Source organism: Pimephales promelas, chromosome 14 (assembly GCF_988280905.1).
Source record: "Pimephales promelas chromosome 14, fPimPro1.hap1.1, whole genome shotgun sequence".
NCBI classification, from domain to species: Eukaryota; Metazoa; Chordata; class Actinopteri; order Cypriniformes; family Leuciscidae; genus Pimephales; species Pimephales promelas.
The window spans coordinates 28130139-28146981 of NC_142782.1; the positions used below are offsets into that span (position 1 = coordinate 28130139).

Sequence of the window (16843 nt, forward strand, 5' to 3'; positions counted from 1 at the left end):
ATGTGAACATGCATGTGAGTGATTCCACAGCAAAGGAAAGATCTGACATTCATCTGGCCTGCTGCTGTATTTTCAACACTTTTATGTTTTGAGCATGAAGCGATGCTCCTGAAAGCTCCCACCCCCACTATACTCACCTCTCTCTACAATTGCCCCGTGCATGTCTTTAATGAGCAGATTCTCACCGGATTGGCTTCAATTTCACATTGGATATAACAGTGACCCAACAAAAATTACTTTAAAATTAAGCATTAAAACTCAATCAAATGATATTATGAACTGAGTAGGTGCAACATATGCTAAATTGTCAAGTTCAACATTATGTTAGGGTAAATAGGAAAAATGAGCAATTTTATAAATACATAAACAACAGCCAGATGATTTAAACACATGGAACAAAATAGTATTTGTGTTTGACATATTGCCAAGTAAGAGATTAAATTGGGTGAAAATACATCAGTTTGATGTCACAAAAAAGATGGGAAGAGTTTTCTTCTCTCTTACAAAATTAATTAATAGGCTACATTTATTTAAGCAAAGTTTAATACTTTTAAATAAGATTCATTTACTCAATTATTTACTCAAAAATCCTTTCCTGCTGGTCTGGTCATGCCAATAGTTCAGAATTGTGTTAATATATATTATAAACATATATTTTCACTGGCCCCAACACTTTTTTAATGAATTTTAAGGAACATGTTAATGAATTTATCATTTCACATTTCCAATTTTAAATGTATGTAAGGTTCAAAAAAAAAAAAAAAAAAAAATTATGCATTTTTCACACATACTTTTTTAATAAATTTAAATGTATGATTGTATATTTATAATTTCACATTTCCAATTTTAAATGTAGGCTATAAGGTTTATTATATATTTAAATTATTTCATTTTATTTTATGTTCTTTCTATATAGGGCTGTCAAACGATTAATCACAATTAATCGCATCCAAAATAAAAGTATGTGTTTACATAATATATGGGTGCACTGTGTATAATTATTTTATACACACACATGCTTGTATATATTTAAGAAATATTTTTATGTATATACTGTATATAGATTTATATATAATTTATATTATATATAAATATAAATATTTTATATATAAATAATATTTTTTCTTAAATATACATGCATGTGTGTGTGTATTTATATACAAAATAATTATACACAGTGCACCCACATATATTATGTAAACACAAACTTTTATTTTGGATGTGATTAATCGCGATTAATCGTTTGACAGCCCTAGTTCTTTCACAAATATTTATTTAACATTTTTGCATACATGCAAACATTTTTTTCCATCAAAATATTTTCTTTAAAAAATAAAACGGTAATATCTGCAATAATACGGGTGGGTATACATGTTATAACCTGCATTTGTCGTTGTTTTAGAAACTCACCAATTAAGAACCACTGTTCTAGATCAATAGCAAATTCCTTAATAGAGGGATATACGCTCTAGGCCAACATAACACTATCTAACCACCCAGTTCAGTCATGGACACGATGTCGTTTTATGAACAGCAATCTTTTTGTACAGACTGCTGTAATAGCCCCTTTTGAATTCATTTGTGGGCTACATCAATGGAGAAAATGGGAAAATAAGAGTGAATGGAACTTTTAATTTCGTTTATGAAATTCTCTAATGGGGACAGAAAATTAATTAGACAACCCAACAGACTATAGGAAGTATGTGGGAGTACTTTTGGATTCTGCTTTTGTTAATGCAAATGATGTCCTAATGGCTGAAGTAAGCCGTTTCATGTGGTTTAATATGAATGATTCAGACAAGAAAATGACCTCCCTTTATTACGAGAATCCTTTGATTCAAATCAAAGATTCCAATATCTTTAGATTCTAGATCATTAATTAATCAAGAGAGTGATAGCGCTGCATAATTGGCGCTCTCTCTCTCTGATGAAAAATAATCACTGACAGTACATTTGATATTCTTAATAAAATGTACAAATAAACAAACAGGCTCATCCTATTTTTTTATTTTTTTTAATTTACTCAGACTGCATCTTGCACATCTACAAAGAAGTGCTTCCATTAACCAATGGTTGACATGTAATTTCATGGCTTTGCCAGAAGCAGCTTCCATAATATCAATAAATCTGGGTCATAAATAATTAAAAACACACAAGACTGTGTTGGTGTATAACAGTGTCAGACAAGTCTGTGAGAGGAATACTTCTCGTTCTGCTTCTCTGAGACTGGGTCTATTAAAGCTACAACAACATTATAAGGGAAGCTGATAGAGGCAATGATCTCAAAGAAACAGAAGGGGAGAGAGATTGACATTAAAAACAAACTGATTTGTGAGTCTATTCTTATCACAGAATCTATTTCCATAAGCTGTTACTTGCACCATAACATACACTGAACAACATTATAAACACAACACTTTTGTTTTTGCCCCCATGCATTTTTCATGAGCTAAATTCAAAGATCTAAGACTTTTACTATGTACACAAAAGGCCTATTTCTCTCAAATGTTGTTCACAAATCTGTCCAAGGCCTTGACTGTGTTGGTATTTTTATAACCGTGACTTTTTTTTTTACGCGGTTCGGCCGTTCGCCCACACGGAAACGCAGTATCAGGACACTGAAACCAAACATTTTTGAAAACCCCTGCCAGGGTGAGGATTTTCAGAAACGCCGGTTACAGTGTTGTCGTGTACAGTGAAACCGAGGTTTTTGCCGTTATCCGCCGCGTTTGACGTCAGATTGGCGCCTGCCGGAACCGGTAATAACTTTTTGTTAGGCTTTTGATTGGCCAACGTGGCTTTACATTGTTATTTTTTTTTTCAATTAAAGCTTAAAACACCGCAAAAAATGTGCTCTGATGTTTGTTGTTTTGTTTTTTTATTAGAAAAGCCTTTTAAGGGACCTGAGATGCAAATTAGCTCTTGCTGCCTATGCACAATACACATTTTCCAGCTTTGACTGGGATTATGTTTTTTTTATACTGTCCCTATACAAATAAACTAAAAAGACTAAATGCAGTCCATCATAAACAACAAAAAGATTTAGAAAAAAATAGAAATGCATTTTTTTCTGAGGCTAAGAGAAGCAGCCTTCATCCTTAAGGCAAGCAGGAGGTGCTTGTTGAAGCTGTCTGGACAGTAAAAACCGGACAAATGGTCAGTGACAGTGTAATGGTTATTTATCCAGAAGGTCGGTGTTTATTGTCCCTCCTTGTGATAAACAGTCTTTAGAGAAATAGTCTTTAAAGAAATCAGGTCAGGTCAGAGGTTACCCTTCCGCCGGAAATCGACTCTCTTATGAAAGCTTGTACGGCTGTTGTCGGAAGCCAGTCATTATGGTTTATAAAGGTTAGATATTTTATCAAACAAAAACCCAGCACTTAAGCAGCCTTCATCCTTTAGGCAAGCAGTAGGTGTTTGTTGAAGGTGTCTGGACAGTGTAATGGTGATTTATCCAGAAGGTGAGTGTTTGTTGTCGTCCTGGTTTTTCTCGAGCTTACATGAGCCCTAAACTGAAAGACAGATCTGAACAGAAAGTCTAGATAGATAGATAGATAGATAGATAGATAGATAGATAGATAGATAGATAGATAGATAGATAGATAGATAGATAGATAGATAGATAGATAGATAGATAGATAGATAGATAGATAGATAGATAGATAGATAGATAGATAGATAGATAGATATTGTAACTCCGGCTACAATGTTCTTCCTCAAGAACATTCAACAAAATCCCCTACATATAACCCAGGCCCCGCACACAATGATTAAACATAATTTCATAACATAATTTACTTTAGCAACCAATTACATTTTCTGACAGAAACCTTTAGTCATTTTTCCGTGCATTTCCTCTCTCCAGACCACAGACGGATCTAGATCAATATATTCAATAGTAACTCCTTCAAAAGTAATGCATCAACATGACATGTTCTGGTCCCTCTCCATCAACCTACTAAAAAAAGAAAGGTGTTCATGTAAAAAAAAATGAAAAACTCATAATTAGTCTATAATGAACCAATCACTCATTTTAAGTGGCTAAGTAAACATTTGTTGTTATTTTAGTACTATAAAGTTCAATGGAAAGTAACTTTATTTCGATGATTTTAAATTTAGTTTTCTATAAGAAATGTACATGGAACTCAAAATGCTGATTTTGTTAAAAATACTGACATATGAACACTCATGAGACAAACACAATACTAAAACACAACACAGGATTAGACATTTGCTATATAAGTGCAAACGCATCCTGAAAAGAGTCAACAATTTGGGATGGGAGTGTGACAAAATCAATAACAACATTGCAAACACGGCAACCATAACTATGAATCCCCCAATGGATTCTGGTAAAAGGGCAAATGGGACTGAACTAGGGTCAGAAATGAACCAAGGCTTGGGACAAAAATGCATTTAATGGTATTCCTATTTCACGATATTAGGCCAATCTAGTCATGGAGTTTGCGTATGTTAGGACAGAGAGACCAAACAATTATTTAAAGTGCATTTCAAGTAGAGCATGTATTGTGTTATTTCAGTTAAAAGATTCAATTGAAGTACTTGACATTAATAGACACTGTGTTTGTGGATTTTTTTTACACGGTTTGAAAAGAATATGCCCTTGTTAACAATGCCCCTGAAAATCAATTTAAATGTTCAAAACAAATATTGTTGTTTAATGATTACGTGTCACGTGTGGGTGGCTGTAGTGAAGCACATGATGATCGAGATTCAAAAAACAGTCTTTAATAACTATATCCAACTGACACAGGAAAATATCGGAGAAAGACAATCACAACCATAGCCGCAAACATAAATGATACCAGACCATGAACAGACAGAACACAGAGAGAACTAATTGACATAACTAGGAACAGGTGTGGGATGAATTAATAGCAAAGGAAACTTACTAGGGAACAGAACTCAGGCAAAGCAGAACAGGGAACAGAATGAAAACGAAACCAAAACAGAACATACACATTACATTAAGTTGATTTATCTCACTGGACTGACTAACAAAGCCATTTTAAGTGACCAAAACACAGGGCAATAACCTTTCATGCTTGCTGGTTTAACTTCTGACAATAACAAAAATGCTGCATCAAGACTCATTACATAGTATATTACTTTAAAGCTGCGGTCCAGCGTTTTCCCTCTTTGTCGCCATCTCTGTTCGTAATCTGCAACTGCAGTCATTCACGAAATTATCAACTTTACGTGAGTTGTAACGTAGACTTACTGTATTCCGGACACTTTGCACAGTAAAACGTCCTTTAAGATAAAACCCCGCTGAAAGATAAACCTGATTGCTCGTCTGTCTCTGGGGACACGCCTTCCACACGTTTCAAAGTTTAACACCGTTATAAATCTCCACCTCAACATTCTCACACGCAATATAGCCTATAGCCGAGACTCCTTCTTTATGTGTACAGATGTGACGTAATGATGCAAAGACATGCTCGAATCTCCCACGGAAATCCACCATTACCACTGGAATTAAAAATATTTGAAGGCAAGCAGAGAGTTTTGAACACTTTGTTGGTTATGTATTTTCTAAAATATGTATTTTGGATAATTTTTAACCCCCAAAAAGCTACGGACTGCAGCTTAAAAGTTGTTCCACAAAATTTTAAATAAACAAAAGCAAAATATTTAGTTCCGCTTATTTCAGCATTATTGACTTGATCTAGAAATCATATTTTACTGTGGCTTGACGCATTTAAAAAAAACACATTGACAAATAAGAGATTGTGCTCATGCATCTAGACACATCATTCTTCATTTCTGCCTCTCCTCCTTTTGTGACTGACAAACACATCAGATCAGGCTGATGAATAGGCCTTTTCAACATGTCAACATAAATTATTCAGCTTTGACAAACAAGTCTGACATTTAAACTCTGCTGGTTGTTGAGAGCAAAACATTTATAGGGTGAACAGAACAACTTAAGGTAAAAATGCTCTCAAGTGTGTCTTAAATGTCCCTTGGAGACAAAAACACTGTTAAGCTCGCAATATAAACCCCCATACCTGTTTAAATAGTTTTCCCCTTGTATTTATTCTTTTAGGTAAAATTACCCTGTTCAAAAGTTTGAAAAAAAGTCTCTTATGTTCACCTGTATATTGTGGTTTCAAATATATAGTAAAACAGTAATATTGTAAAATGTTCAAAGAACTATTTTTTTTTTTAATTGTAATTTATTCCTCTGATGATAAAGCTGAATTTTCAGGACAATTACTCCAGTCTTCAGTGTCACATGCAGAACTCATTTTACTGTAGCCTATTATGCTGATTTTCTGCCCAAGAATTGTATATATTTTTGTGGAAACCGTGATATGTTTTTCCAGGTATCTTTGAAGAATAGAAAAAAATACATTTATTTGAAATATATTTTTTTAAACAATATAAAAGTCTTTTTATTATAAATAAGTCTGATCAATTTAATGCATCCTTTGCTGAATAAAAGTATTCATTAAAAACTTGCTGACCTTACATTTTTGAATGGTAGTGTATATTAAAAGATATATCAAAATAATGAAAAGAAAGTGAAACTGGTATTATGAAAATGAATATTCCTGATACATCGACAACATTCTCATCATGCACCGTTGTCACTGTGGATTGTGGACATCTGAGACATCATTCCACCCAACATCTAGATGTCTACACAAGCTCCGTTGCATTTCTGCTTTTGGTCAGAGCACAGAATGATGCTGAAAGATGGAGACAGCAGAGCGCCAAGAGCCAATCCATTCAACACATCACAGCCACGGGGCCACGGTAGAGAACACCTGTCTTCCACCTGGATGAACGACCCTGTCTCTTATTGGAAGATCACACAGGCTAAGGGCAATACAGAGTCAATGTGTATGTGTGTGTTTTTATCAACATTTGTGAGTGCATCTTTGAGTGTTTGTCACGAATGTCTCTAAGCTCGTTTGTCTGTTTTTCAAATGATTGTGAGTGCATCTGGGTTAGCAAATGTCCTCACAACAATATTAAAAATAAAACCTACAGGGGACCAGGTAATAATCACAACAGGGAAATTGACTTAATAAATTACATGAAAAGGTAAAAATGCATTGTAATTTGTGTACTGTATGTTTACTTGTGTGTGTATCTGTGCATATGTGCGAGTACCTCTTTCTGTTTCATGAATGTATTCTAAATATAGGCCTGTCTGTCATCTGGTCTCTGTTCTACACTGTTCTCCTCTCACGGCAGCTTCTGCCAACCCTGTTTAAGAGCAGCTCTCATTATCTTACAATGTGTCTCCCTTCCAGTGACGTCTTGAGCAGAGGGTCCAAAATTAACCCCTGTTGAACACCAAATGTGAGTAAAATTTGGCTTTGGCAAGTAAAATAAATGCCTGTGACTCATAACCTTTTAAAATGAACTGCAACAAATGCATGCCTTAAATTGATTTTAAGAATGATACTCTGACCAGACAAAAATAAAAACATATTTTCTAGGATGCCTACATATTTTTTTCTTTCTCCAGACCTCCATGAGGTGGCATATGTGGAACATCCTTCACATTAACCACCAAAAAAAATAAATAAATAAATATGTCAATGCATCATCTTCATGTTTTTTGACAAAATAAAACAAAATGAAAAGTGATGGGCGAGCCAGGGTGCCATTCATCCAGGGTGTTTCCCTGCCTACAACCTGAAATGCTGGGATAGGCTAGAATAGAATAGAATAGAATAGACAACGCGTTCTCATCCTAGGGCGTCATAATGACGCTTTTGAAATGACAACGCATTCTCATCCTAGAGTGTCATATAGTTGACGCATTTGAAATTTTGTCTAAATCCAACGCACAAGGCACCCTTTAGCGTCAATATAACACACAGAGAGCTTTGTTTGGTTATGGGTAGGTTTAGTTCTGGGGTAGGGTTAGGCTTAGACCACTAGGAGGCGCCTTCTAGCCCATTTATATATTTGCGTCTCATATTGACACTAAAGGGTGCCATGTGCGTTGGATGTAGACGAAATGTCAAAAGTGTCAGTATATGACGCCTTGGGATGAGAACGGGCTGGAATAGAATAGAATAGAATAGAATAGAATAGAATAGAATAGAATAGAATAGAATAGAATAGAATAGAATAGACAATGCGTTCTCATCCTAGGGCGTCATAATGACGCTTTTGAAATGACAACGCATTCTCATCCTAGGGCGTCATATAGTGACGCATTTGAAATTTTGTCTAAATCCAACGCACATGGCACCCTTTAGCGTCAATATAACACACAGAGAGCTTTATTTGGTTATGGGTAGGTTTAGTTCTGGGGTAGGATTAGGCTTAGACCACTAGGAGGCGCCTTCTGGCCCATTTATATATTTGCGTCTCATATTGACACTAAAGGGTGCCATGTGCGTTGGATGTAGACGAAATGTCAAAAGTGTCAGTATATGACGCCTTGGGATGAGAACGGGCTGGAATAGAATAGAATAGAATAGAATAGAATAGAATAGAATAGAATAGAATAGAATAGAATAGAATAGAATAGAATAGAATAGAATAGACAACGCGTTCTCATCCTAGGGCGTCATATTGACGCTTTTGAAATGACAACGCATTCTCATCCTAGGGCGTCATATAGTGACGCATTTGAAATTTTGTCTAAATCCAACGCACATGGCACCCTTTAGCGTCAATATAACACACAGAGAGCTTTGTTTGGTTATGGGTAGGTTTAGTTCTGGGGTAGGGTTAGGGTTAGACCACTAGGAGGCGCCTTCTGGCCCATATATATTTGCGTCTCATATTGACGTTAAAGGGTGCCATGTGTGTTGGATGTAGATGAAATATCAAAAGCGTCAGTATATGACGCCTTGGGATGAGAACGGGCTGGAATAGAATAGAATAGAATAGAATAGAATAGAATAGAATAGAATAGAATAGACAATGCGTTCTCATCCTAGGGCGTCATAATGACGCTTTTGAAATGACAACGCATTCTCATCCTAGAGTGTCATATAGTTGACGCATTTGAAATTTTGTCTAAATCCAACGCACATGGCACCCTTTAGCGTCAATATAACACACAGAGAGCTTTGTTTGGTTATGGGTAGGTTTAGTTCTGGGGTAGGATTAGGCTTAGACCACTAGGAGGCGCCTTCTGGCCCATATATATTTGCGTCTCATATTGACGCTAAAGGGTGCCATGTGTGTTGGATGTAGATGAAATATCAAAAGCGTCAGTATATGACGCCTTGGGATGAGAACGGGCTGGAATAGAATAGAATAGAATAGAATAGAATAGAATAGAATAGAATAGAATAGAATAGAATAGAATAGAATAGAATAGAATAGAATAGAATAGAATAGAATTCTCCAAAAACTAAGGGTTCAATCAATTTCTGTGACGTCAGACATGCCTATTTTCTACAGACAATACAGTAAATTTAACTAATATTACTACTACTACTACTAAATATAATAATACCTATTCCTTCCTATTTGAGGACCTTACAGTGGCATTAAATGGAGGAATCATTGTGCTTCTTCAAGAATTCCAGGCAGCAAGCTTACATGTTACACGCTTACGTGAAAAGGCCTGGGTAAAGTGTGTTAAAAGCCTCCCATGTTTCACAGAATGAGGGCTAAAGATCAGTTTGAGTGAGAGGTTTAATTAGATCTTGAAAGGAGGCGATAGGGATGTTGGCTTGAGGATCTGCTCCATCCACTTTTCGAGAGTTTTGATTTTGGCGCAATCAGCGACGAGGTTTCCATGGCGATGCTATGACCTGTGCCTCTTCGAATACAGTAAAGTCAGATGGGAGATGAAAACATTGTGTCACTCTTGACTGCACCGGCGCTATTGTCTACCATCATGAGCTGAACTATCCTGACCGTGCTTAATCACACAACCCAGGCGAGCAGCAACAAACCATTAGGCATCTGTAGAGACACTGGCGATAATAGCCCAACACAAGACATATTACAAAGCCCAATTGTCTCTGCATGTGTGTGAAATGACACATGATGTCGTATGCTTGTGTTGTGACAGCAATTGTTTTACCTCAGGCTTAGTATTTTTCCTGTCTGCTACTTTTTAACTTGCTAACTGGACAGAGACGTTCACACACACACAAAAGTCATGTAACAGTGTTAGTTCACTTAAATGTCTGTCTGAAAAATTTGGACCAAATATAAGACAGAAAATGTTCTCTTCAACATATTAATGTTAAGGGCTGAAAAGAACAAAAATAGCATGCGTCTTTTCATTGTCTAGAGAACAAGGACGAGGAACAATTTTCTCTATAAAGAAATGTGTCTGTTTGCTGACAGAAAAAGCATAGGCTCTTTTACATATGGGCTCTAGGAGGACAAAAGTGTATGTTTTCTGAATGCTGTGACTCATTTGTAACCTTACAGTAGTCACGTTGAAATGCTACCATGACAAGCTTCATAGATGAATGGAAACGGATCACAAAACATAATATTGCTCGTCTATATCATGCAAAAGGTTAAAAGAATCATTTTGACATATCCTGACCATATTTTAGACTCATTCTCGCTATTTCAAGCATTTAAAGGTACACTATGCAAGATTTGTACCTTAATATAACAGCTTCAAAGTAGTTTCAGTGGTAAACAAAGTCATAATAGAGCGAATCATCCTGATATTAAAGCTTGGGGGGGACGCCGCTGGAAAAACCAGCAATGCAAGTTTAAGAGCGGCGCCCCTGACAAATCTTTCTTCTTCCATAAGGGGGTTTGGCATCACAACAGCTTTGTTTCCTGTTAAGAACGCGAGACACACATCTCCCAGAAATCAGAGAATTCAACCAATCAGATGATTACTTTGAAACTCCCAAAGTATTTCCCATTTTATGTGCTATATTCATCGGCCAGTGGGCATAACATCTGAGGCTTGACTATAATGCATATACTGTAAAAGTCACTCTATTATATAGACTGCCAGAAAAAGATTAGGCCTATCTGCAGCAGTTTCTCTTACAAACTGCATTTCCAGTCGAGTCCAGGCCAGAATTTATAGCCTCCCGCATAGACCATTCATTTTCTTCTCTCCCTCACAGCAAACTCACAGCTGAAATGGCTTAATTATCCATCAGGGCTAGATGGATGACAAACCCTGTACTCATAAACAGCTTCAGGTGAAGTCTCTGCATTGGTAGAAAAAAAATATTTCACTAAATGTTAAACTCTAGACATGTGTTGAATAGAAGAAAAACATAAAACTTAACTAAGGTCGGTGGATAGACAAAAAAAAATTATCAAAATTATTATATATAGAGAGTCTTGACAAAAAGCCATGGGCCCCCGCTCCTGAAAGAATAATATAATAATAAAATAAGCCATTCTTCCCCTGCAAAGAAATGCAGTATGTTGTGACAAATTGCCCCAATAACAGCTCTCTGTCTGTGCAGTGCTATGCTGTCTTATCAGGTCAACATTACTTTGTCAATGGTATTGGATTCATAATCAAATTAGGCATAGGTGCATGTTTTGTTTACCTAGCCTAAATAAGGACATACCATATACAAAGTACATCTAGGTAATAAACCCACACATATTCTATTCTGTGGGAACAGTACATTAGCACTTAATTCATTTACACAAATCAAACGCTGGAATGCCTTTCTAAATTACACTAATATTTCCTCTTATCTCCATCATCCTATCTAATAAAACCCCTTTTAGACACATTCCCAACTCTGTTTAAATATTTAGTCCCACAGTACATCAGCATCAGCAACACTAGGGTGTTTTAAGAAGTAGGCTAGCTGATACATATGTGCTGCCCAGCTCAGTGGGATCGAGTGTATCTGGAGCCTGTGAGTGTGCTAAGCATGTCTCAGGGGGTGTTAGGGTCATTATAGCCCCTGTGTTTAGAGCTAAATGAGAGGTAATCATTTCAGAAATGCAATGTACTGCAAGACAGCTCTCTCTTTCTCTTGGCACACTCTCTTTAGTCACTCAAACACATCAAAGTGCTTTGGTCTGCTTCTATTGTTTTTGCCCTCTAAATAATGCTTTGTAATAGTATTTCTTACTTCTATATAGTATAATAAAATTAATTTATGAGATGTGATTACCTAGAATACTTTAAAATGGCTCTTCCATGTCATATTGGTTGCTCACCCCTGATCTAGCGTAATTGTTATAATACTTTAATACTGTGTATATATATATATATATATATATATATATATATATATATATATATATATATATATATATATATATATATATATATATATATATATATATATATATATATATATATATATATTAGAACCGTTGATTGGCCCCATTGACTTGCATTTAATCATTAACCATATTCTTCTAAATATCTTCTTTTTTGTGTTCAGCTAAAAAGGTTTGGAACAACTTGAGGGTGAGTAAATGATGACAGAATTTTCATTTTTTTGGGTGAACTATCCCTTAAAATCATGCACTATTTTTTGTATTTTTACAGGAACTGTATGTATCAAGTGTATGTATTCAAATTTAATGTTCTGCATAACTTTACATTCACTATTTTGGTATACTAAGGTATACAGAAGTCTTTTATTTTGCATTATGCTGGTAGCAGATCTGATTTACTCCAAATAAAGTGATTAGAATTTTTTTAAGTACTTCAACCATTAATGAACATCTGACCTATTTGATAAAAGCTCATAATGCAAAGAAATGCAAAGAAATATTTATATGCAGTTTTTGCTCCTAAGCTTGCCACTTAAATGGTTAAATAGAGAGACTTTATAATGTACAATAAGAGGCTATAGACTATTTTGCAAGATGTAAACAAAATTGGTCCAGAAGCACTTCCGGTTTCAGTTTTTAACACAACATAAAAGCTGGGATAAAATACAACCAACAGAACATATAAAACTCAATCAAAAAGTTAAACAAACATCTTTAAGATTTTTTCTTTACATATGAAATAAAGAAAACAGTTACAAACTGAAACAGGAAGTGTTTCTGGACCAGTGTTGTTTACATCTTGCAAAATGATGCAATAAAATATAACTTTAGAATATAAAATAAAATAACTTTTTATACGAATATCTCGTATGGATTATTATGAGATGAAAAGTAGCCATTGCGACTGTTACTTAACAGAGAAAGTCTTTTCTATTCTGCTCATATAGACTTTTCACTCAAATGACTTCTTTCTTGATGCAGCACGCCTATAATTTCCCAGTGTTATGACATGTACTATATAAAGCAGCGTTAACAGGTAAGCTCGGAGTGTTCCTTTCAGCCCCCTTTCTCCTGGTTTAGTAAAACCCACATCATCCTAATGAAAAAAAAAAAAAAACTGAGGATAAAGCCCTCAAAAGCACACAAAGCCAACTGTTTATATGGATGAACAATGGAACACAATGAATGTTGAATCCCATGTTTCCCTCCATATTGGCTTAACCCGAAATGTATAAAATCTAATCAAGATAATCTGATCTACACTGTGAAAGTAGTCGACTTTTTTTTTTAATAACTGATGCTGATTTTTTGAGATTTTTTTTGGTTTATTTAGGACTGATATATTACTGACATACACTACAATTCAAAAGTTTGGGGTTAGTGAGAGTTTTTACATGTTTTAAAAGAAGTTACTTGTGCTCACATTTATTTGATTAAAATACAGTAAAGACAATTGTAACTATTTAAAATAAGTGTTTCATATTTGAATATATTTAAAAATGTGTTATGGTAAAGATGAATTTTCAGCAGATATAGTTTCCGTCTTCAGTGTTGCATGATCCTGCTGATTCGGTGCTCAAGAAACATTTCTTATTATTATCAATGTGCATTTTATGGTGCTTTTTGAAGCTTAAATAAAGCATCTACATTGAAATGGCCAAAATAGCGCCACCAGAACAAAAAAATATGATTTTTATCGGTTCGAATGACATGAGTGTGTCTCTGGGTGAAGTATTTAAAGAAATTTCTACAAAGTGTGCAAAGAGCTTATTAAATTGCATGCTGTGTGTATGCACGTGCCACTTACTCCCATTCCTTTCGCCGGGCCTGTGGGGTGCTCTGGATCTTGTGCGCCTGATGTGCTTTAATGATGTCCCGTTGTTCAATAAGTCCCCCCCTGCGTCTGTTAATGATATTCGGGCTGACGGGCATGTCGGGGTCCAGACCCAACGCGGCCGCCCCCTCGCATGACCCACCCAGATCCAGGGAGGATGGTGCCAGACACATCGGGTGGGCGTGGGGGACGTAAAGTGTATCGAAACTAGATGCATGGTACAGGAAACTGTCAGACAGTCTCTGGGGCTCCAGGAGAGAACAGGAGAGGGAGCCGTCTTCCAGGGTTCCCCGGTGCTTGAGCCAGCTCTCCGGGTCCTTGGGCTGGAGGAGGAAACATCGCGGGGGTGAGCTCCCACCACACACGCCCTGACCGAAAGACGGGACTTCCAGGGCATTACGGTCAGAGAGGGTCTGAGCGCTGACCGAACACGTGCCCAATTCCAACATCCTGAGGCCAGACTCTCAGCATCGTTCTGTTTAAAGAGAAAAGAGGGAAAGGTGACAATTAATTAGAGGGCCTCATCTTGCTTCCAAAAAACTGCAAGATGACTTCAGATTATTTAAAATAATACAAAACAGTAAAAAAAAATAGTTTTGCTAACTATTTAGTTTATGGTCATTGAATGGCTTTTCTGAGGTAATGTTACACCACATATTGTTCTCAAGTTGTTTTATTTATCTTTCTGAGGTTGAAAGTGATTGAGCAATCAGCCTCTTCACTTGAACTGAGGCGCTATATGAATGTCACGCAAAATTAAAGAGCAGCAAAATGGTATTTATTGTTTAAATTTCATAATACAATGGACAGATATTTAAATCTGAATTTTTTTTTCATATCTAATGTAACAAAGCACAACGCTTAGTGTTTATTTGATGGAAGGCGCGCTACAAAGTTCTGTTAATTCATCAACTGAAAACTGTAAAATGTTTTATTTTGTAGAAATGGCTATTTGTGAGCAAAAAAACAATTTATCCCACAATCGTGAATGACTACACTGTAAAAAAAAAAATATTTTCAAGATTTGTTATCACAACATTTTTTATTTTGCCAAATTAACTTAAATAATTTATTTAGTTGAGATAACTTATTATTTTGAGTTTCTGATGATTAAATCAATTTCCTTCATTACATTAACTCACTTTTTCCAGTTCAATCAACTTAAAATTTTAAGGCAACCAGGTTTCTTACTTTCTTAAGTTAAACCAACAATTTTTTTTTTTTTTTACAGTGAGAAAGTCAAATATTCATTAGTTATAAAAAAAAAGTGTGAACCCTGAAAAACATTCAGTTCTTAAAATTGCAAGCTCTGGAATTACAGAATGTAATTATTTTAATTTGATTTATTTCAAATTATTTTAATATTGTCATTACCAATATTTGTAGATAAAAAGTAAAAACAAGCTGTTACTTCAGTAGAACTGTCTATAGGGGGCCTTGAATTTAAAAAGGCTGAGAAACACCGCACTGAGAACAGGTTTTGTTTCAGGACCCAGGACTAAATTTACTTACCAATGTGCAAAATTATTAACCTGACAGGGAAATGGACACTTTTGCAAATGCATGAGAGCAGACATGTGATTTATCAGAATATAGACTTTTTTGAGTCATGACCCACCTGTTGAGAACCATTGATCTTCTGTTCATGCAAACAAATGAGGTTCAACATGCAAAGACTTTAAAAACACAAAGACTAACAAAGCCATGCCAGGCGCATCAAGAGAAAGAGTTTTAGCATCCTTAGCTTATTCACTGTCAAATGCGACACTAATTTAATGAGATATTCCCTCCAGTCTCATTCAAGGAGCCCTAATTGTTGTAGAAAGAATGTTGCAACCCATGCTTGTTTAATGCGTTGCCTAAAACAATTTAGCAACATTGGCAGCCTATAAAAATCATGAAAATATTCCACTCATAATAACCTAATTAGGAAATCAGTTCTAAACAAATTAAATCGTAATAAAATCCCAGCTAAGGTCACAAATCACGCAAAATATTCACGTCTATGTCCTCTCCATATTAGCTTCTATATTAATCTGTCAAAACATATCTAGAGTTTATTTTACAATGCAACAGTGCCACAATTCTCAGTCTTCCTATAGTAAATGCCAAGAACCACACACACACACACACACACACACACACAGAGAAATTTTGTATTGCAGATTATACCTATTTTTCCATGACGATTCTCTATATATTATTGTTTTTACTATAGTTACTGTTGAAATAGTATTGGCCATTTATAGTTTAAAATAAAATACATTTTCAGTGCATCTGTTCTTTTTCATGGCACCTTGTTTGCAGCGTCCAGCTCTAATCATCTGGTCCCTTTAACATGTAGACACCATGAAGCCAGAGCTGACAGGGCATAAATTAGTAAGACTGGCCAAATAAAACAATGTGACTGAAAAATACAAACTGATCCTGCGCTCAAAGCTCTGTGATTCATCACGCAAATCTACGCAGAAGCGGTGTGGCATCTTATTAAACCCCAGCTGAAAATGGAGCAGCGGTTGACAGTTGCAGAAGGATGCAGGGGTGTTTGTGTTATATTTACCATGATGGCCCACATCCAACATCATCTCAAACACTAATAAGGGTGAAATATAGTATGATGCTAGCCTTAGGCGAGTAGAAAAAAGCCAAATCTTGTTGAAATTGTATAATGCTCAGAGGTTGCTCTAGTTCAAAAGAAATGGTGTTGGAGTTTTCAGATCAACTCTGTCTGATGTTTCTCCCTATATTCCTAAGAAATAGAAAAGAATATACACTACCAGTCAAACGTTTGAATCTATAAGATTTTATTTTATGTTTTTG

At 35.6% G+C, this 16843-nt stretch overlaps 1 protein-coding gene across 15 annotated transcripts in view; it reads right to left on the reverse strand.

Moving 5' to 3' along the window:
- cacna1ea (calcium voltage-gated channel subunit alpha1 Ea) overlaps window positions 1-16843 on the reverse strand; it is a 126961-nt gene that overhangs the window by 89194 nt on the left and 20924 nt on the right. For all 15 annotated transcript variants that reach the window (XM_089119789.1, XM_089119784.1, XM_089119786.1 and 12 more), the window contains exon 2: window positions 13997-14498. In XM_089119789.1, coding sequence (XP_088975915.1) covers window positions 13997-14472 — 476 coding nt within the window. In that variant the 5' untranslated portion in view covers window positions 14473-14498. The remainder of the gene's footprint in view (window positions 1-13996; window positions 14499-16843) is intronic.